This window comes from Benincasa hispida, chromosome 12, assembly GCF_027475165.1.
Source record: "Benincasa hispida cultivar pf3 chromosome 12, pf3_genome.v1.1, whole genome shotgun sequence".
In the NCBI taxonomy this organism is placed as follows: domain Eukaryota; kingdom Viridiplantae; phylum Streptophyta; class Magnoliopsida; order Cucurbitales; family Cucurbitaceae; genus Benincasa; species Benincasa hispida.
Window position 1 is genome coordinate 15,720,651 of NC_143489.1, and position 22,771 is coordinate 15,743,421.

The window sequence follows — 22,771 nt, forward strand, 5'->3', positions numbered from 1 at the left end:
TACATGTGCAAAGGTTGTTTATATCATCAGTAATTATAACCACTAAACAAGGATTTTCCTACATATTGGTTGAGTCACGAATTTGAAACATATCAAACCGAATTTAAGGGTCTGACCCCTTGTTAATACAGTTGTTTTTTTTCCCCTTCCCCCAAATGATAATAATAATTCTGTTACTTCTATTTTCACTACAGCTCATTCCTTTTCACTTTTTGACTTCTGTTGTTCTATATTCTAGACTTGTGTTTTTGAAAGATAAAGTACTATGCAGAGAAGAACCTATCATCTAGATATGTAATTAACTTTAGGGACTAGGCTTAAAATACTTGTTCTCTCTTTGACTTCAAATATCAGTTTTTATTTGTCTTCTGAATGAATTCATGAACCTTACCTTTGGTTCTGGAGTTCTTAGTCCATCCTGATGGTTCAGTTGTAAATTTTAGGTCACGTTCAATGGCTCATCTGATCATGTGAGCATTGATGCAACGAGGTTTCCTTCATTTCTCTTTTCCTTACAACTATGTGTAACAGCTAATCAAGATGACTGTGGATTTCTGATTAAATGCTGAATTGTTTGGTGGCAGCGTTCAGAATTTAGAAATTATTGAGCCACTTCACTCCAACCTTTGGGGAACAAGTAACAAGAAGAGAAGTCTGTACAACATGCTCAAGACAACAAAAACTATAGGAGGGTATGGGAATACACGTTGGTTGATTTTTTCTTTTCCACCTGTTGCTGCAAAGTTGATCGTCTTACCTCATCATGTTGTCATCTAAACTAGTATTTGATGACATGCAATTGAATATCATGTAGATGAGTTGTTAATACCAAAGAAAAAATTATTTTGATGTATAGTTATTGCTAAGTACTCGTGTGCATACGTATGTTTTTAGTCCCATGTTTGTTATAAAGTTTTGTGCTTTACTGTCACTGCAATTTTGGTCAAATTTTTGTTACAGGTCTAGACTTCTTCGTGCCAATCTTTTGCAGCCATTAAAAGATATTGAAACCATTAATGCCCGTCTGGATTGCCTGGTCAGTATCATACGTGATTTATGGTTTTCATAGCTAAATTTGTGGTGAACTAAAATTGTATGGTTCAATTGTCGTGATATTTAGGCACAGAGAAATTTTAGTTCTTATATATAAATACATGTTTTATGATCTAAAATTTGTAAGCAGTATATCAGAGTTAGTTAGGGTATCAACCATATGCACCTTATCTGGAAAGAGTCGTTTTCATATATGGGTTGCATGTCTTTTGTGCATCAGTGATCAGAGGAAGGAAATTCAAGTAGCAGATGAAGTCTTTTTATGTGATTTTTTATAGCAAAATTGTTTTAGAACTTGCTGATGATGGGCTTGGATTTCTTAATTCTTTTAGTAACAATTACAAGTCTTCTCAAAGAACGTGTGGCCGCCCTACCCACTATTTCTTTTTACAGTGTCAAGTAACAACAAGTCGAATTAGAACTTGTAAAAACATTCTTAGCCCTGCCATAGCTCATAGGTTTTCTTTTTTTTTTTTTTTTGGTTGTGATTTGAACCATGGCCTTCCTGAGAGAGGACTTTTTCCAAATCAGTACGAAAGAAAAACCTGTAAGTCAAATAGGCTAGGATAACAATGTTATTGTGAGCTAGCCAACCAACATTGCCATGAGTTGGCACTTATAGAGAGAATGGTGGAGCGAGACGAACTATGCTGGGGCTCCTATAGAAAGTTATAGAATCCTCCTTTTGAATGAATCCATCTATCAAATTCCCCTCAATTGTTACAGGAGGGATCTTCTTACATTGAACTCACTATGACCAACAATTGCAGCATCTTCCTACATTGAACTCAGTGTGACGAAGTAATGCATCAACAATGCACATTTTAAATCAATTCTGTAAAATGCAAAATTTCAGCCTGCACAGCACAGCTTGTTCTTACCGTCTGTGGAACTATTTACTTTTGTCCATAAATTTCTTGGATTAATACCCGATTTCAACCTCCAATTGGCTAGAATATTAAATTTTGATAGAGTGTGAGTGTGATCAAAGTTCCACATTAACTAGATAAGGGGAAGATCCACAGGATATAAGTGAGGACAACTATCTCAATGATATGTGGCCTTTTGAGTGAAACCAAAAGCAAAGTCACGAGGATTTATGCCTAAAGTGGATAATATCATCCTATTGTGGAGATATTGAGGGTCGTTGTTTGATATTGATTAAATAAAACAATTTGTTCTTTTATACTTCAGTAGATGCCAGATACTTCATTGACAAGGTGCTGCTCCTAACCTTTTCCTTTTCTTTTCTAGGATGAATTGATGAGCAATGAACAATTATTTTTCGGGCTTTCTCAAGCTCTTCGTAAATTTCCTAAAGAGACTGGTAAGTCTACATCTACAGCAATGATGAAGTGCAAAAAGAGAGGAAAAAAAAAAAGAAGTGAAACAAAAGATCTAGGTTAAGGTTTTGTACATAATCATCTTTCCATTTTCTAATTCAGACAGAGTACTTTGTCACTTCTGTTTCAAGCAAAAGAAAGCTACAAATGAAGTTTTGCGTGCTGCTAATGCTAAAAAGAGCCAAAATTTGATATCTAGCATTATTCTTCTAAAAACTGCCCTTGAGGCATTGCCTTTACTCTCAAAGGTAATTTCCTTTCGAAATACATAAAAGGTTCTTTAAAACTCCAGTACATACTTGCGATAGCTCCGTTCAAAATTTCAGGTACTTAAGGAAGCAAAGAGTTTTCTTCTTGCAAACATTTACAAATCTGTTTGTGAAAACGAAAAATTTGCAACCATTAGAAAGAGGTAACCTGGCTCCTGCTATTGACTACAAAATCCTAATAATATGATCTTTTTGACTAGCAAACCATTTTTTCTCAAAGATTTTAATTGACTTATGTTTGAATATGGCCTCATCGACAGAAGCCCTCAGTTAAGTGGTTATCTATTTCTTTCATTTTAAAGAAGTTGTCATGTTGCAGGATTGAAGAAGTGATCGACGAAGACGTTCTTCATGCAAGGGTTCCTTTTATTGCCCGCACTCAACAATGTTTTGCGGTTAAGGCTGGAATTGATGGACTGTTGGATATTGCAAGAAGGACGTTCTGTGATACTAGTGAAGGTTTTTCTCCTGTTAATAAATTGGGTCTATCAGTTAATATCTTTGTTCTAGATGTCTTTCATATTATGAATTAAAAGCCTCTGTTCATGCCAGCTATACATAATCTTGCTAACAAATACCGAGAGGAGTACAAGTTACCCAATTTAAAACTGCCTTTCAATAATAGGCAAGGGTTTTACTTGAGCATTCCTCACAAAGATGTCCAAGGAAAGCTTCCTAGCAAGTTTATTCAGGTTAAGCATGACACTTGCTTTCTTGTTGATTTAGTTCAATGAAAAGCTTTGTTTCTGTTTCTGAAAAAAAAAAAAAAAAGACTTGCTTTCTTGTTGATGTCTTTGCAATTGTTTGAGTTACACCTTTTTAACCAAAATTCAGGTCTTGAAGCATGGGAACAATATACGATGCTCTACCCTGGAACTTGCTTCTGTGAGTACTTCTGTTATTATATGACGGTGCCCACATATCGATGATCTAATAGGAGATAGTCATACATTTATATTATTTTTGAAGTTAATTATATAATGTTAATGCACTACGATATACATATACCTACAAATAGTGGGCACACTTTTCCTTTATTACATTTGGTTTTCATGTGAATCGATAATTCATTCAACTAAAAAGGCATATGGTTCATGATTGCCTTTTGTCTTTGAATTGCACATGAGGAACTACAATGAAGGACCTAACTGAATTTGCAAACTTATTGTATCTATTTAAATTTCTCAATTCTCTGTATTTTTCTCATTCCTTTACAAATGGGTATAGTCCTAATATATAAAATGATAAAAGCCAAATATGGCAAAGATAATCAATGGTACAAAGAATGGAAATAATGAAAGAATATTACAGAAAAAGAATGAATACTAATTACAAAATAAAATTCCAAAGAAACAGGGAAAAAGAAGACTTTCTATATTATCTCCTTCAAGCAGGACTGTATATGTTGACTAAGTCCAGCTTGGCTTTTAAGACTTTAAAAGTGTTCTTAAATAGAGCTTTTGTAAGAATATCAACAATTTGCATCTTGGTGGGTATTTAGCATATGGAGACACTTTTGTTTTGAATTTTCTCTTTAATAAAGTGTCGATCAATATCACATGTTTTATGCGATCATATGGACCAGGTCTTTCGTAATACCTATAGTAGCTTGATTGTCATAGTATACCTCCATTGGTTCTTCTAATGTGATTTTAAGTTCCGATAGGATGTTTTTGAGCTAAATTCCTTCACATATTCCTTGAGCTAGTGCCCTTAGTTCAGCTCCAGCACGACTCCTAGATACAACCGATTGTTTCTTGCTCCGCCAAGTGACTAGGTTTCCCCAAACAAAGGTACAATATCCAGTTGTTGATCTTTTGTCTATTTTTTGGCTTGCCCAATCAACATCTGTGAATACTTCAATGTTTCTTTTCCTAGATTTCTTGAAGTACAATCCTTCTCCTGGAGTTCCTTTCCAGTACCTGAGTATTGTATAAACAACTTGCATATTTTCTTCAGTTGGATTATTCATAAACTGACTTACAAAGCTTACTGCAAAACAAATATCAGGTCTAGTGTGTTAGGTAAATTAGTTTTCCAACTAGTCTTTGATATTGATCTTTGTTAACCATGGTGTTTTCTTTGCTTACGTGATGATTTGTGTCGATGGGAGTATTAGCAGGCTTACATCCAAGCATACCAGTTTCCTTTAAGAGATCAAGGATATGTTTTCGTTGAGAAATGCTCAAACCTTTCTTTGAGCAGGCCACTTCCAACCCTAGGAAGTATTTAAGGTTGCCTAAGTCTTTTGCTTCAAATTCCTTGGCTAAGAGTAGTTTTAGTTTTCTTATTTCTTCTTCATGGTCTCCTGTAAGGATAATGTCATCTACATAAACGATGATAATTGCTATTTTACCCTTGCAAGGATGTTGACAAAGAGGGCATGGTCAGATTGACATTGCAAGTACCCGTTGTTCTTTACTACTTTTGAAAACTTTTCAAACCAGGCTCTAGGGGATTGTTTTAAGCCATAAAGGGATTTCTTGAGTTTGCATACCTTATTCATGGTTTTAGTTGATTCTATACCGGTGGGTATATGGATATACACTTTTTTTAAGTCTCCATTAAGGAAGGCGTTCTTTATATCTAATTGGTGAAGTATCCAATCATTATTCACTCCTACAGAAAAAAGGATACGGATAGTATTTAATTTTGCTACTAGGGCAAATGCTTCTTGGTAGTCAATGCCGTAAGACTGGGTGAGAATCCTTTGGCAACAAGTCTAGCTTTGAGCCTATCGATTTCTCCATTAGCTTTGTATTGATGGTAAAGATCCATTTTCATCCTACCGTGTTCTTTTCTGGGGGTAGATTTGTTATTTTCCATGTGTTGTTCTTTTCCAAGGCATTTATTTCGTTTAATACAGCTTGCTTCCAATTGGGGTCTTTAAGAGCTTCATAGACGTTGTTAGGAATGCTATGTTGTATAAGGTAGTTGTGAATGCTTTGAACTTGGGAGAGAGATGTTTATAAGAAAGATTGTTTTAAAGAGGATGCATCGTACAAGTTCTTACTCCTTTCCGTTTTGCAATAGGAAGATCGAGGTCTTTTGTAAGGATTTCCGTTGTGGAGTTGGGGACATGATTTTCCTGTATTTCGGTCGGATTTTGACTAAGCACTTGTCCAAAGGTGTTTATTTTTCTTCGAGTATAGACTATGGGATCTTTCGTACATCCGAGTATGTTTTGGTTGGGAATATCAGTTTCATTATAGACCATGGGATCTTTCCTACATTCGACTGTGCTTTGGTTGGAAATATCAGTTTCTGTAGGAAGGGAACACTTTCTTCAATGAAGATTGTCATTGGGATTCCTTTGTTTTCAACAAGTATGGAAGGTTTGATGATATCTTGCTTTTGAAAATATGTTTGTGTTTCAAAGAAGGTTACATTCATGGAGGTATAAAATTTTTCCATGGTTGGTGAATAGCATTTGTATCCTTTTTGGCTCGGAGCATGACCTAGAAATATACATTTGATTGCCTTAGGATCTAGTTTACTCCTATTGGGTCAATGATCTTGAACAAAAATTGTACAACCAAATATTTTTAAAGGAACTTGAGAGAATAATCTATTATGCCTTAAGTTTTTGTAAGGGAGTTTTGAAGCCTAATGTTCGAGAGGGAATTCTATTAATAAGGTATGTGGCTGTCAGAACAGCTTCTTCCCAAAAACGATGGGGGGTGTTAGCGAAAAGCATTAAAGCTCTAGAAACTTCTAAGAGATGTCTATTTTTCCTTTCCGCAATTTAATTTTGTTGGGGAGTGTTAGGGCATGTACTTAGGTGGGCAATATCTTTTTCTTTTAGAAAGTTCCCTACGGAAGTGTTCAAATAATCCTTAGCATTATCAGTGTGAAGGATTTGGATTTTTGTGTTAAAGAGGTTGAGGATCATGACACACATATTTTTAAATTTGATAGTAATCTCAGATTTTTCTTTCATTAAAAAGATCCAAGTAAGTCTAGTGTGATCATCAATAAAGGAAACAAATTATTTGGCTCCTGTTATATTTTGAACTTTACTAGGTCCCCAAACATCACTATGCATTATAGAAAAAGGATGAGAGGGTTTATAAGTGCTTACCGGATATGAAGTTCGAGCCAACTTTGCCATTTCACAAGACTTGCATTGGAAAACCTGAGGACTTTTATTAAAAATATTTGGAAAAATTCATTTCAAATATAGAAAATTATAATGTCCTAAACAATTATGCCATAACATTATGTACTATCATAATTGTTTTTAGAAACAACAAAAATAGATTTGCTATGACTTAACTCCTTAACATGAGACTTGGAAGCATTTAGTATGTAGAGACCAGAGGATTCCTTAGCATTGCCATTTGTCTTCCTCGAATTCAAATCATAAAATATGCAATTATGTGAGTGGAAAGTTGCAATGCACTTTTTCACAAGTGTTTGCTTATGGAAAGAAGATTGCATCTAAGTTTTGGAACATGTAACACATTTTCTAACATAAAATCTTTAGAGATAAAAATATTGCCAGTTCACATCACTTTTAAATAGGTACCATCAATAATTTTTACAGTGATTTGATCGCTATAGTGGACATAATTAGTTAAAAGTGAGATATCGCCCGTCATGTGGTCTGAAGTTCCAGAATCAATAATCCAAGTACGAAAATTTTCTTTAGTTGCATTAAGGACATAAAGGAAGTCACCTGATTGTGCAACTGTAGCTACACTTGTTTCTGATGTTTTTTTTAGTAGATTTGGGTTGACCAAAGCGTTTTTGGAGAAGATCCAATTGCTCCTTAGTAAACACATTATTTTCAGGGGTAATGTTACCTTCGGTTGTTGCACTTGTTTGGTTGGCCTTTCTTCGTCTATCGCCCGTTCCCTTGTTTGGCTTCCAATCTAGAGGTTTGCCATGAATATCCCAACACACTTCTTTAGTGTGGCCTGGTTTTCTACAATGCTCACACCATAGTCTTGGTTTCTGTGGCCGATTATCAGTTCCTGTGTAGCTCTGATTTCAATTATAACAGTTATCATGAGTATTTATACGTACCTCATTACCAAGATTTCAAGCAATTAAAGCCGATCCTTCAGGTTCAAAGCTTGCAGACAATCCTAACATTAGTTTCTTCCTACTTTTTTATCTTCTTACTTCTGCAAAAACTTCTTTGGTATTAGGTTAGGGTTTGATGAAAATAAAAGATGAAGGAGAAGAAGAACACAAATGGTTTACGTGGAAAACCCTAGAACCTGGGAGAAAAAACCACGATAGAGACTTATTTTTTATTCTTGAAATGATACATAAAATACAAGGAGACTACTCAAATAAATAGACAAGAGGAAACCTTAGGTCAATGGAAAAATTACAAATATGCCCCTAGGGCAATACAACTATTTTCGACACTCCCCCTCAAGTTGGGGCGTAAATATCAATAAGACCCAACTTGCTGATACAATAGTCAAAACTCTGTCTCAATAATCCTTTTGTGAAGACGTCTGCAACCTGCTGATTTGAAGGAATGTAGGGAATGCATATGCTTCCATTGTCTAGTCTTTCCTTGATGAAATGTCTATTGATCTCAACATGTTTAGTTTTATCATGCTGAATTGGATTATTTGCAATACTTATTACTGCTTTATTGTCGCAAAACAATTTCATTGGAAGTTCGCTGTCTTGATGAAGATCTGTCAACACTTTCTTTAACCAAATCTCTTCACATATCCCTAAACTCATGGCCTGGTACTCGGCTTCAACACTACTTCTGGCTATAACCCCCCGTTTCTTACTTCTCCAAGTGACCAGGTTGCCCCAGACAAATGTGCAGTACCCAGACGTCGACTTTCTATCAACAGTAGAACCTGCCTAGTCAGAGTCGGTATAGGCTTCAATGCAACGTTTATTTTTTTTTGAAAAATGAAACAAACCTCTTCATTAAGATAATGAAAGATGTTACAATATAATTGAAAAGACACAAGAACAAGAAAGATAGATCAGCAAGTGCACCCGGACATCTCAACTAGGTTGACACCTCCTTAGCACTCTCATCATATCCTAAATAGAAAAGTAAAGATGACAAAACAATGACATAAAAGCCGTGCCTGGTACAATGGGCTTACACAAGTGTAAATAACCTGAACAAAATACATTCAACATAAGTTGGAGGAAATATGAAGGCGTTCGAGTTGAGGCTGATGTCTTGAATGGAGAAATCTTCAAAATCTTTGTATAGAGAGCACCAAGAAGAGGCATTAATACGAGCTGTCTCGAATCTGTACGTCCAAGGAGAATCTTTGTCATGAAACACTATTTGATTCCTTTCGAACCATAATTCTGATAACAAGGCCTTACTGCATTGATCCAAATTAATCTTGGCTTCTTTTTCATTTTAGGACCAATCAGAAGTTGGAGGACATTAGCCTTGAAGTCATTACCGAATACCCAACTGGTATTAAAGCAATTAAGCAAATAGAGCCAACATTTTTATGCATACACACATCTAAAGAATAAGTGTAGCAGATTTTCAGAGTTTGCCAAGCAGAGAGAACAAGCCTGTGGTGAGATATAGTGAGTAGGGAGCTTCTTTTGCAGAATATCTGCACAATTTAGCAGTCCATTCAGCATTATCCAAATCATAATGTTTATCCTCGGACTTTTAGATTTCCGCAATGCCGATTCTAGGCGTTTTCCAATTGGAGAGGCCAAGGATAGATGTTTGACAAGGGATTTTACTGAAAAGGACCAATTTGATTCTAAAGTCCACCATCTTTTATCTGGAACCAAATTTAGTGTAGAGGTGGAAAGTTGTCCAATAAGGAGTTGGAAATATTCTAACTCATCATCCTTTAGTAGTCTTCAGAATTGGATGGACCATAATTCTAGCGCATCATCCCAAAAATCATGGACAGCTCCGTCAGGCTTAGTAGAAATGGTGTAAAGACTTGGGAAGGAGGTTTTTAGAGGAACAAAGTCCAACCAAGGGTTGTTCCAAAAAGAAACCCTTCTACCGTTGCCTATTTTAAAAGATGCCAAAGCTTCTATTTTTAACCAAGTCCTTGATATGTTAACCCAAGGACTTCGTAAGCTGCAGTTAGCTTTTCCATTGGTATGCCAGCCGAACGTGCTTCTAGCATGGATACTTTTTATCACTTGACTCCAAAGGGATTTTTCATCAATGATAAACTTCCACCCCCATTTGGCTAGAAGGCTTTGGTTTTAAATTTTCAGACCTCCAATGCCAAGCCCACCATCTTCTTGCGAGCGAGTGACAAAATCCCATTTAACTAAGTGCTTTAGTTTACTTCCTGAGTGCCCTTCCCAGAAAAAGTTTCTCAATAGTCTTTCAATAATCTGGATCACCTTTTCTGGCATCAAGAAAATTGACATGTAGTATAAAGGGATGTGAGATAATACAGACTTACAAAGAGTAGAACGTCTTCCTCTAGAGAGATTGTATCTTTTCCATTTGTCCAATTTGCTTTGAATTTTATCAATCATTGGTTGCCAGAAAGTCACTTGTTTTGGATAGCCACCTAACGGGAGGCCAAGGTACATGAAAGGGAGGTGGACAACCATGCAATTCAATCTGGATGCTTCTGCTTTTAGCTTGATATTATCGATATTGATACCATTTAAAGCTGATTTGTCCCAATTTATCTTCAGCCCTGAACACCACTCGAAGAGTTCAATTGATTTCTTTAAGTTTTCTAACATCTTCGCATCATTTTTATAGAATATTAACGTATCATCAGCAAATTGCAAGATGGAGACATGAACTCTATCTTTGCCCACTAGGAAGCCTTCAAATTTTCTTTTCTCATGAAGTCTGGTCAGTAGTGCGCTTAAAACCTCACTGACTAATAGAAAAAGAAAAGGCGAAAGAGGGTCGCCTTGCCTTATGCCTCTTGTAGCTTGGATTCTACCTTTCTGTTTATGAAAATTGAGTATTTTGGGTTAGAGACACAACCCATCATCCACATCATCCATCTTGAATCAAAGTTCTTTTCAACGAGGATTTTTTCAAGAAACACCCAATCAACACAATCAAATGCTTTCTCTAAGTCAAGTTTTAAGATCCACCCTTTTTTTCTTCTTTGAACAATATTCCTCTACTACTTCGTTGGCTATGAGAATTGGGTCTAGGATTTGTCTTCCTTCAATAAAGGCACTTTGTGTAGTATCAATTATGCTTGGCATTATCTTCTTTAGTCTCTCAGCTAGTATCAACAATTTTGTATGTCAAAGTAGTTAAACTAATTGGTTTGAAATCACACCCGGACAACATCTTTTTTCTTTTGAATCAGGCTGATAAAATTCTCTTTTATACATGAGTTCAACTTTCCATTTCCATAAAAATTTTCAAAGAGTTCCTGGAACTTGTCTTTGAAAAAATTCCAGAATTTTATGAGGAATCCAACTTTGAATCCATCCGGGCCGGGGGCCTTATTTTTACCCAACGAGTTTAAAGCCAATCTGATTTCAACCGTGGTGAACTTGGTTGTCAACAAGGTATTTTGAGTACTGTTGACAAGGCCATTGAAATTTGAGAGGGATTGATCTTAGGCCAGGGGATTTGGTGTACAAAGAGGAGTAAAAGTCTAATATTAGGCCTTCAATTTCCTTGAAGGAGTGTGTTGCAATTCCTTGATCATTTAGTAGTTATGAGATAAGGTTCCTTCTCCTCTTTGCATCCAAAAACGGTGGAAGAATTTGGTGTTTTCATCTCCTAAACTTAACCAATTAAGTTTGCTTTTTTTGTCTTAAGTTCCTTTCATCAATTCTGTAAAGAGATAATAACTCAGCTTTCAAGGAGGTTCTCAAATCCCTTTCCATTTCCAGATTTTCGTAGTCTTCAGCTTGTAGGTCATACTTTTCAATTTCTTTTAATAGCTCTTCCTCTATTCTTTTTCTTTTAGTCTTAAATTCTGCGTTCCAGGTTTTTAAAGCAATCTTGACTTTCCTTAGCTTGGTGGCAATAACAAAGCCAGCTCAAACCTGTTGATCTCCGTACTCAAGGTGTTTTTAATAGCTCTGCAACTATCTTTGATGGTTAACCAACTGTTACAAAATTTGAAGGGGGAAAGTCCCTATTCAAAAGAACCTGCTTCAAGTAGAATGGGGAAGTGATCTGAACAGATGCGTGCTTGCCTTATAACTCTAGTGTTTGCAAAAGAATCATCCCAGGCATTGGAAATTAGGAATCTATCAAGAAGCGAACGTGATACTTTGGGCCCTTCTCTTGACCATGTAAATCAACCATTGTTAAGAGAGATTTCCATTAACTTTGCTGAGTCAAAGAATTTGTTAAACTTTTTCATTCCTTTTGTTGATCTCCCTGTTGGAAACCATTCTTGGGTCCTTGTGATTTTAAAATCACCACCTACACACCAAGGTTCACAACAGTAGTCTGAGAGCGAGAATAATTCCGGCCAAATGTGTTTTCTTTCTTTGTAGTATGTGGGACCATATACATTTGTGATCCAACAAGTTTTCTTACATATAATGAGGCATTTTACAGATAACGAATAGCCTCCTTTTAGCACCTCTGAGATTGTAATTTTACTTTCATCCCACATGGTTAAGATGCCTCTTGATTTGCCCAGAGCTTCCACAAAATCCCATCCGATGTCTTTGGAACTCCATAGTTCCTTTATAAAGCTGTTATAAAAAAAAATCTCTTAGTTTCTTGAATTAGGACCAAGTCTGGATTGATTTTCTTAATGCTTCTTCTTATAGCCATTCTTTTAGAGGCATCGCTCAGGCCTCTTGTGTTCCATGACAGGATCTTCATGGTATAGCACTTGGGATTATCCTAAGATCAAGTCACAATCTTCCACGACAAAAATCAGATTGGTTGGAATTTCCTTCTTGTCAATAGGCTTTATGAGGGGGAAGTTGTTGCAATCTGTCATGAATTCTTCTTCTAATTGGAAAATGCATTGCAATGCATTGTGGTGATCATCACCGAGTTCTTCCTCCTCTTGGAGAGTTTCAGGGACTGATCTGTCTAATTCTTCACTACTGATGCTGACTAATGAATCTTCATCTGAATCGTAGTTTTGATTAGCAACTTGTTGAGACTCGGAGGTACCTCGCACAAAGGCTACGTTTGAGCCGCCAATTTTAAAATCAAAATAAGAAAATGGTCGAGGATTATAAAGAGGATAATCCGACTTGTTACTAAAGCAAGTAGGATTTTGCACCTTGATACAACAATCTTCGAGCAGGTCTGCATTCATCATGGATGTCCAGCTGTTTCGGAATGAAGTTTTCTTTCTTATGAAGTGTTTTCAGTAAGGTTTTAGAGGTGAGGCTTGCTTGTAGGTTTTGATGCTCGATCATAAAGAGCTGTAGGGATATTCTTGGCACAAGGGAGGTCCTCTGTTAAAAGTGGACTAGGATTTTGGTGTGGGGATGCTGAAGGGGACCCTTGGGCTTCTTTAGAGAACAATGATTATGTCAATGTGGGACCCGAGTTCTTGAGTAATGGGAAATGATGAGGGGGCTTTTTGAATGCTTAAGAATTCAAATGGTCTGAGTAAGAAGGGTCTGCTACAACCGAATCCAATTCCTGCCTATCCTTGATGATTGAAGAGTCACTTCCGGCTATTTTAGTCTGTTGGCATTCCAACAAATTAAAAGCAGTGGTAAAGCTTGGTGTATGTTATTCTATAATTAGGATTTTCCATTCTTGTAAATATTTTGTGATATTTTCCTTTTCTATGCTTTGTACACTTGTATATATTCATATCTTTGGTGAATGAATAAAGCATTCTGATTCTTTCTCAAACCTAAGAGTTTTACATGGTATCAGAGCTCTCTAAATAAACTTAGGGTTTTTGTGAACCTTTGGGTTTGAGAATTTAAAACCCATTTGTGATACGTTTAGGGTTTTGTGGAGAGGTGAGTTTACTCACAGTCGCCGTCTTCGGTTCGTTCGCCGTCGTTAGTCGCCGCCGCTGGAAAAAAAAAGGGTTGTTTTTTTGACACCGCTCATTCCAAAGAGAAGCCCAGCCGTCGATCTACAAAACCCTCAAAGTCTGGTTGCCATTTGACCAGTGCGTGAGGCTCACGTGCCGCCTGTTCCAGCCTGTTGTCCGTCCACGTGCCGGTGCGTGTAGTTGCGTGCGCCGCCGTTTTTCGTTCGTCTTCAGTGAGGTTTCCTCAGTATTGTTGGCTCTTCTTGGTGGTGTGTTTGTTTGGGATATATAGATATACTCATTGCTTGTGTAGACATCTCTTCGGTAAATTAGGGTTTGATTCTTTGCTGTCCAGTGTCTACTTTTTGAGGTAATGGCTGATAAGAAACCAGTAATGTCTGAGATTGTTCCTATGGTGTCAAAAGTAACTGAACATAAGTTGAATGGATCCAACTACTATTCATGGAGATCAAATCTAGGAGGTGTTGTTTGCTATTATTGTCATAAACCTGGCCATACGAAACGTGAATGTAGAAGATTGTTGAATAAGGGTCAGAGGATGCCATCACCCTCTGCACATGTCGCCTTTACTCCTGATAATCTTGACAATTCAATTACGATTTCTGCAGGGGAGTTTGCTAAATTTCAGCAGTATCAAGAGTCATTGAGGGCATCATCTTCTACTCATTATGACCATCGCAGAGACAGGTAACATTTCTAAATGCCTTCTTTCCTCCACGTCAAAATGGGTCATTGACGCTGGCGCTACAGACCATATGTCAGGTAACCCCAGTTTATTCTCTACCCTTTGTACATCTACCTTGTCACCTAATGTCACTATAGCGGATGGAACCTCCACTCCTGTTTTAGGATCAGGAACCGTCCATCTCACCGAATCAATTTCTTTGTCATCAGTTTTAAATTTACCAAATTTCTCGTTTAACTTGATTTCGGTCAGTAAACTCACTCGTGATCTTCATTGTTGTGTCTCCTTTTTTCCTGGTTATTGTTTATTTCAGGATCTTACGACGAAACAGACTATTGGTAAAGGGCGGGAAGTTGGAGGTCTTTACATCTTTGAACCACAAACACCTATGGCCATCACATACTTTAGCATGTCGTCTCACTTTAAAGAGCATTGTCGTTTGGGTCATCCGTCTATCTTTGTGTTGAAGAGTCTTCGTCCACAACTTCAACATTTGTCTTCTTTCGATTGTGAGTCATGTCAGTTTGCTAAATTTCATCGTTTGAGTTCGTATCCTCGAGTCAATAAACGAGCTAGTGCTCCTTTTGAATTAGTCCATTCTGATGTTGGGGTCCTTGTCCTGTTGAGTCCAAAGGAGGGTTTAGGTATTTTGTTACATTTGTCGATGACTATTCTCGTGTTACGTGGTTATATTTAATGAAAAGTTGTTCTGAGTTACTTTCTCATTTTCGTATTTTCCATGCCGAAATTCAAACTCAGTTTAGTGGTATTCTTAAAATCCTACGGAGTGATAATGCTAAGGAATATTTCTCTCATACACTCAAGTCTTATTTAGATGCCCATGGCATTCTTCATCAATCTTCTTGTGTTGATACTCCATCTCAAAACGGGGTTGCAGAACGAAAGAATCGTTATCTTCTTGAGACAGCCAGAGCTTTGATGTTTCAGATGCATGTTCCAAAATCCTTTTGGGCTGATGCTGTTTCCACAGCTTGTTTCTTAATAAATCGCATGCCCTCTTCCATTCTTAAGGGTGATACCTTTTCGTACTTTATGCCCCAAGCAACATTTGTTTCCCATTCAACCCAAAATATTTGATTGTACCTGCTTTGTTCAGGACGTTCAGCCTCAGCATACCAAGTTGGATCCAAAGTCCTTAAAATGTATTTTCCTTGGTTATTCCTGTGGCCAAAAGGGGTATCGGTATTATTGTCCTAGTCTTAATAAATATTTAGTCTCTTCTGATATCACATTTTTTGAATATACCCCATTTTTCTCATCACCGTCTTTCTTTTCGAATAAGAGTCAGGGGGAGCATAAGGAATTAGAGGATGATTTCCTTGTCTACGCAGTTATTTCTCCTCCCGATCCTCTTCCTGTGGCTACCTCTACTCTTCCTGATTCATCTCTTCCTCCCATCGTTAAGGTCTATACTCAACGACAACCTCCTCCAGTTCCATGCCTTGTACCAGAGTCTTCTTCGTCATTAGATCCAGAAGCGGGTGATGATCTTCCTATTGCTCTTCGTAAAGGTAAACGTACTTATGCTCATCCTATTTCCTCTTTTGTTTCATATAACCATTTGTCACCTTCCACATGTTCATTCATTGCATCCTTAGAGTCTGTATCCATCCTGAAAGCTGTTCATGAGGCTTTGTCTCATCCTGGTTGATGTGCCGCAATGGTGGAGGAGATGACTGCCTTAGATGATAATTGTACTTGGGATTTAGTTTCTCTCCCTGCAGGAAAGAAGGCTATCAGTTGCAAATGGGTGTTTGCAGTTAAAGTCAATCCTGATGGTTCTGTTGCTCAGTTAAAAGCGCGTCTCGTAGCGAAAGGCTACGCACAAACTTATGGCATTGACTATGCTGATACTTTTTCTCCTGTAGCAAAAATGCCATCTGTGAGGTTGTTTATTTCATTAGCTTTAATCAATCATTGGCCTTTACATCAGCTTGATATTAAAAATGCATTTCTTCATGGTGATCTTCAGGAAGAGGTGTATATGGAGCAACCACTAGGGTTTGTTGCTCAGGAGGAGAATGGAGCGGTGTGTCGCTTTTGTAAATCTTTATATGGATTAAAGCAGAGCCCACGAGCTTGGTTTGGTAAATTTAGTCAGGTGATTGAAAGCTTTGGAATGCGGAAGAGTAGGTCAGATCATTCAGTCTTTTTTAAGAGATCTGAGGGTGGTGTCATCTTGTTAGTTGTATATGTGGATGATATTGTGATTATTGGTGATGATGCTTCAGGCATCCAGTCTCTAAAGATCTTTCTTCATAGTCAATTCCATACAAAAGATTTGAGCATGTTGAAATACTTCTTAGGAATTGAGGTAATAAGAAGCAAGAAAGGAATTCTATTATCACATTCAAGAAGAGGAAAGCTAGTGGCGGTTCGAGTATCATATTGCCATGGTCTCCCTAACAATATGTGACATACATCCATTTCCAATACATCGCATACTATTTAGTCCTTGTAGCTATTACCAATCGAAAGGGGAATGGTGCAAATTTCACTTACTTGTGCCTCGCCACCTTTCTTTACCCATGCTATCTTGTATGGGTTTGGATGAGTCTCCACTTTGAGATTTAGAACCGCCACTAGCTTTTTGGAGACAAAATTCTCGCTATTTCTACTGTCTATGATGACATTGCATACCTTGTTGTTGATTGTACACCTTATTTTGAAAAGACAATCACTTTGGGGGTTCAAATCCTCTTTAGGAGTGATTAACATTCTTTGGAGAACACAAGCGAGTCTATCACCATCATCCGGTTCAATGAACTCGGCTTCCTCATCTTCTTCTTCACTGTTTTCAGCCATCATTTGTTCTTCCTCTTCTATGTAAGCTACTGTTTTTCGTTGGGGGTATGCATTAGATAGATGACCAACTTGGCCACATCGAAAGCATTTACCCAAAGAAGGCCTATTGTAGGGATTTTGGGCTCTTTTCTTGAATGTGGTCTCGGTCTTCTTCTCCTCACTTCCTTCTTGATTTTCTTTATCTTTGTCTTTGGTCAAGGCTGGTGGATTTGGAGGATTTGGTGCTTTACTTGCAGCACTAACCCTTTTGCTTGTGGAGGCTTCCCAAGCGGACCTTCTTGATGAATTCTTGACTCGGATTTCGTTCATCTCTTCCACAGTTTCAGCAAAAGAGATAGCTTCAATAAAAGAGTGGAAAGGTTGTAGTTTTACCTTTTCTTTGATATCCATGCATAGACCTCTAATAAACCTTGCAATCAAATGTTGCTCACCCTCCATAAGGTTTGTTCTTGCTCCTAGTCGATGGAATTCTTCAATGTAATCAGCCACCGATCGTCCTCCTTGTCTACAATTTTGATATTGACTATACAAGGTTTATTCGTAATTAGGAGGTAGGAAGCGTTCCTTCGTTAACCTTTTCATCTTCTCCCACGAATGAATTGGTCTTCTGCCAATTCTTCTCCGATTGATCTCAAGTTGATCCCACCAAGCCGAGGTGCCAGCTTTTAACTTTAGTGCCACGAGATGCACTTTCTTGTGCTCGGGAGTGTTCATGTATGTGAAGAAATTTTCTGTGTTCTTGATCCAGTCAAGAAATGCTTCAATGTCTCGCTTCCCACTGTAACTTGGCAAGTCAATTTTCATCTTGAAATCATTGTCCTCACGTCTCTCGCCCATTCCTCTTCTTGGCACAAAGAATTCTTCTTCTTGATCATATTCACTAGATGAATCCCAATCTTGGTTTTTTTGATATCTTTCTTGGCCAATTGGTTGTCTTCTTAGATTTTCATGGTGCTGTCTTTGAATTCTTTGATGTCTTTCTTGAAATATTTCTTTTTGGCCATTTCTTGCCTATCCGCCGCCTCTTCTTCCTCTTCCTCCCCATTCTTGATCAACTAGTTGAATATTCTCTTGATTTTGAGGTGCGGTTGCAAGCATTTCAACTCTTCTAGCAAGAGTTTCCATGCTTTCTTGAAGGTTTGTTAAGGTGCCATGAATTCCCTCCAATGAGTTCTCAACGGACAGCAAGCGTCGGGTTGAGGTTCTTGGAGAGAGGGTGGGAGTATCTTCCACCTCTTGTTCTTGCCCGTGTACATCTCCTTCGATTGATTGATGGGCTCTCCTGGTTCTCAAATATTGGAGTGCTCTGATATCAATTTTGGTGTGAAACCAAAAATCTAATATTTTGAATCAATGAATCTCTCCTCAAAATGAGGGAAGAGGCTTTATTTATAGAGAAAGATTACAAGTTTGTTCAAAACTAACAAACTAACTATAGTTAAAGTCAAAACTAACAAACTAACTATAGCTAATTAAAGAAGTAAGCCTTCTAGTTACATCAAAGCTTTTATTTAAAACGTCTTTTGCATTTACCGAGGGTGCGGCTATTCGACTGCCCTGGGACGTTTTAAAATCTTTACTGACTCTCTCTTCATTGAATTCTCTGCCTTCTCTTTCCTCATTGAATTATCGGCATTCTCTTTCCTCATTGTGTTCACATCTAACCGGTTAGGACTTCCGAATTGTGTGCCTTCTGATTGAGGCTGGTCAGCCTTCTCTTCTGGCGAACTAGTCCCATGAACTACCCTTTGGGATTGGTCTGCCTTCCTTTCCAGCAAGCGATCGATTTTAACATTAGATTGTTCCATCTTAAACGTGGAAAACAGAGGGTTTCTTGAGAAGTTTGATGATTTACTGTTGCTTCAAGGAAGGACCAATCGGAATTCATACTCAATGAATTCACCCTTTCATCTTTCATGACTTGGTTTAAGCGAGCCAATCAACTGGATTTGAGAAGTCTTTTCCACTTAGTTCGCCCTTAGTTTTGCTTGGGGGGTCCAAAAACTCTATATCTCCATAATGTAGAAATATGCTTCCTCTGTTTTCCTCTGAAATTTCTAACGTTGCTGACAAAAAACCACATAGGTTTTTCTTTACTTGAATTTTAGCTTCAACCACATTAAGTAGATTCCGTGTTTCAATTGAAATAGATTCTAAACCTCCGAAATAGGCCCCTATTGCTTCAAACGTTTGCTTACACCAATAATCTAACGGTAGATTTCTTATGGATATCCATCCTCCATATCCTTTTATTGAACTTGGCCGGTTGTGTACTGATTTATTCCACTTTTTGAACTTCAAGTGAAAGTGTCCTACCTTCTGCCAAGTTCCGAGTTGCTCTATTAGATCTTCTAGATTCCCATTTTCCAATTTTATCAAAGCATTTTCATCTGGGAGAGGGTTGACTATTACTTCAGAGTTGAACCAGAGCTTTAGTTTTTTGGAGACTTCTGGCCATTTATTGAACTCAAATAGCCTTGTGACTACCCATAAATTGTTGAAGTCTTCTTTAAAGACTTCTTGGTTTTTTTGGAACCAAAACTCTGTCTTGCTCTGTTTTTCAATAGCCGGAGCATGGGAGGAGCTCTATTTCTTGTTGTTTCTTATGGGTGTGCTTTGATTCAATGATGGTGGAACAAAATTTGTTGAAGACTTTCTTCCCCTTAATATATCCGCAAAGTTGATATCATGAGTGTATTTGGCTGCCCGATCTATGGACTTCAAATGCTTCTTTAGCAAACAAATTCCGCCATATAACTTCATAGAATCACATAACATGTTAACAAAGGAATGCCAACCTGAATTTGAAATACCTGATGGGACGTGTATGAAAAATCTTCCTCCGGACGCAGGCCAAACAACACATCTCAATAACCAGCTCGAAGAGTTGCGAATCTTGGATAACCTTGTAACACCGAATTCATCTTGTCCACTTTTGACAAAGAAGCTTGAGGTTGGAGACTTAATCAGAACAGAGATATTCTCCATGAGCCAAAAGAGCTGCGATTCTGATAGAACTAGATGTTTCTTAACTTCCACGTCTTCTATGAAGAATTGTCCATCTTGGAGGTAAACACAAAAATGTACTTCATTTATCCTACAACTTTTGACTTCCATGGATAATCTGTTCTGCAACTCCGGCGATGAAGTGGCAACGACGTTGGGTAAGGAGGTTAAGAGGGAGGAGAAAGGAGAGAGGAGAGAGCGTTTTTGGGGGTGGGAGGGGGGAGGGGGCGTAGGTAAGTCTTTTCTTCAATGCAATGTTTATTGGACTTCCTGAACATTAAGCCCTTACCAGGAGTTGCCTTCAGATACTGTAAAATGCATTTAATAGCTATCATATGTTCTTCGCAAGGGGCCTGCATGAACTGACTGACAACACTCACTGCATAGGATATATCGGGTCTAGTGTGGGATAAGTAGATTGACTTTCCAACTAATCGCTGATATCTCTCTTTGTTGACGGGAACTCCGTTGTCTGTATTGCTAAACTTTGCATTATACTCCACAGGGGTGTCCACAGGTCTACACCCAGTCATTCCTGTCTCCTTGAGAAGGTCAAGAGTGTACTTTCGTTGAGAGACTGAAATACCTTCTTTTGACCGAGCCACTTCCATCCCAAGGAAATACCTCAACTTTCCCAGGTCTTTAATTTCAAATTCCTCGGCCATTCTTGCTTTAAGTCTCATAATTTCAATATTATCATCACCAGACAGCACAATATCATCGACATAAACAATAAAAACCGCGATCTTCCCTGAACCTGACTTCTTTGTGAACAATGTGTGGTCTGAGTGCCTTTGATTATACCCTTGAGCTTTAACAAAATTGGTGAATCTGTCAAACCACGCCTTCGGGGACTGTTTCAGTCCATATAACAACTTCCTTAGTCTGCAAACCCGGTGCTTAAACTAGCTTTCAAAACCAGGGGGAGGGCTCATGTAGACTTCCTCTTCAAGTTCTCCATTAAGAAACACATTTTTTACATCTAATTGATGAAGGGGCCAATCTTTATTCACTGCAACAGACAACAACACTTGAACAGTATTAAGCTTGGCCACAGGGGAGAATGTCTCAGAATAATCTATTCCAAAGGTTTGAGTAAAGCCTCTAGCGACCAGTCTAGCCTTGTATCTATCAATCGTGCCATTAGACTTGTACTTTATGATAAAGACCCATTTGCATCCAACCGTCTTGTGTCCCATTTTTCTCTAGAGCCCTCATTTCTTCCATCATTGCAGCCTTTCATTCAGGAGTTCCCATTGCAACATGTATACCACTCGATACTATTACTGTATCTAGACTGGTAGTAAGAGCCTTGAACTCAGGAGATAAGTTGCTGTACGTCATGTAACTATGCACAGGGTACTTGGTACAATAGGAAGATCAAGAGAGACATCATGGCTCTCAATTTTGTCAAGTTTCCCACTATAATTCGTCGTTTGTTCCAAGGACCTTCTACACAATCATCTTCCCTTGCACTGCTTTCATTCTCTGGAGTTATTTCCTCAGGATTGTTATTTTCAGCAATCTCTCCATCTCCCACAGTTTCCTTGGTTTCCTCAGTACCGTCACCCCTTTCTCTATCCTTACCCATTCTGCAAATGTCAGTCTCAACACAATTATCCATATCACCAATAGAAATACACATACCTGGAGCTGAAGCTGGGTCGAACTCATGAACTGGAGCCGGAGAAACCACAGATGGCACTATTTCCTTCCTGAGATTCTTCCTATAGTATGTTATCCACGAAACTTGATTGGTAGGGAGGACGGGATTGACATGAACTGGTTCAGGCGGCAAATCTAAGGGAACTGAGTACGTGGACCAATTAGTCTCTTCAATAAGACTCTCCCCCTGAAGATGGCTAACGGGAAAGAAAGGCTGATCCTCGAGAAAGGTAATATCCATGGAGACGAAGTATTTTCGAGAAGGTGGATGATAACATTTATACCCACATTGGTGGAGAGGATACCCAACAAAGACACACCTTTGAGCACGAGGGGTAAACTTCGTGCGATTTGGACCATGGGTATGAACAAAGATGACACATCCAAACACTCAGAGAGGCACATTAGGAATCAATCGGGTGGTAGGGTACGACTCTTTGAAACGATCAAGGGGATTGTGAAAGTCTAAAACACGAGAAGGCATGCGATTTATGACGTGGGCGGCAGTAAGAATGGCATCCCCCCATAAGTAGGAAGGAAGGGAAGTGGACAACATAGGGTAACGAGCAACTTCCACCAAATGACGATTTTTCCACTCGGCCACTCCATTCTGTTGAGGAGTGTAGGCACATGAGCTTTGGTGGACAATCCCTTTAGAAGCAAGAAAATCCCGAAAAGAATTGTTAAAAACTCACGCCCATTGTCACTTCGCAGAATTGCAATTTTTGTGTTAAATTGAGTTTCTACGGTAGCATAGAATTGCTAGAATATAGAAGACACCTCAGACTTATCATTCAGAAAGAATACCCAAGTAAGCCGAGTGTGGTCGTCAATAAAGGTGACAAACCAGCGTTTACCTGTAGAAGTGGTGGTTGGCGAGGGACCCCAGACATCACTGTGGACAAGGTTAAAAGGTCTAGATGGTTTGTAGGGCTGAGAGTGAAAGGGAACACGACTTTGTTTGGCTTGGATACACACATCACAATGTAAGGAAGATATATTAATATTACG

At 38.2% G+C, this 22,771-nt stretch overlaps 1 protein-coding gene across 2 annotated transcripts in view; it reads left to right on the forward strand.

Moving 5' to 3' along the window:
• Positions 1 to 22,771, forward strand: part of MSH4 (MUTS-like protein 4) — a 33,389-nt gene that overhangs the window by 2,004 nt on the left and 8,614 nt on the right. For both annotated transcript variants that reach the window (XM_039051134.2, XM_039051135.2), the window contains exons 6-14: positions 444 to 490; positions 585 to 692; positions 961 to 1,036; positions 2,308 to 2,380; positions 2,499 to 2,644; positions 2,723 to 2,808; positions 2,985 to 3,124; positions 3,218 to 3,357; positions 3,500 to 3,550. In XM_039051134.2, coding sequence (XP_038907062.1) covers positions 444 to 490; positions 585 to 692; positions 961 to 1,036; positions 2,308 to 2,380; positions 2,499 to 2,644; positions 2,723 to 2,808; positions 2,985 to 3,124; positions 3,218 to 3,357; positions 3,500 to 3,550 — 867 coding nt within the window. The remainder of the gene's footprint in view (positions 1 to 443; positions 491 to 584; positions 693 to 960; positions 1,037 to 2,307; positions 2,381 to 2,498; positions 2,645 to 2,722; positions 2,809 to 2,984; positions 3,125 to 3,217; positions 3,358 to 3,499; positions 3,551 to 22,771) is intronic.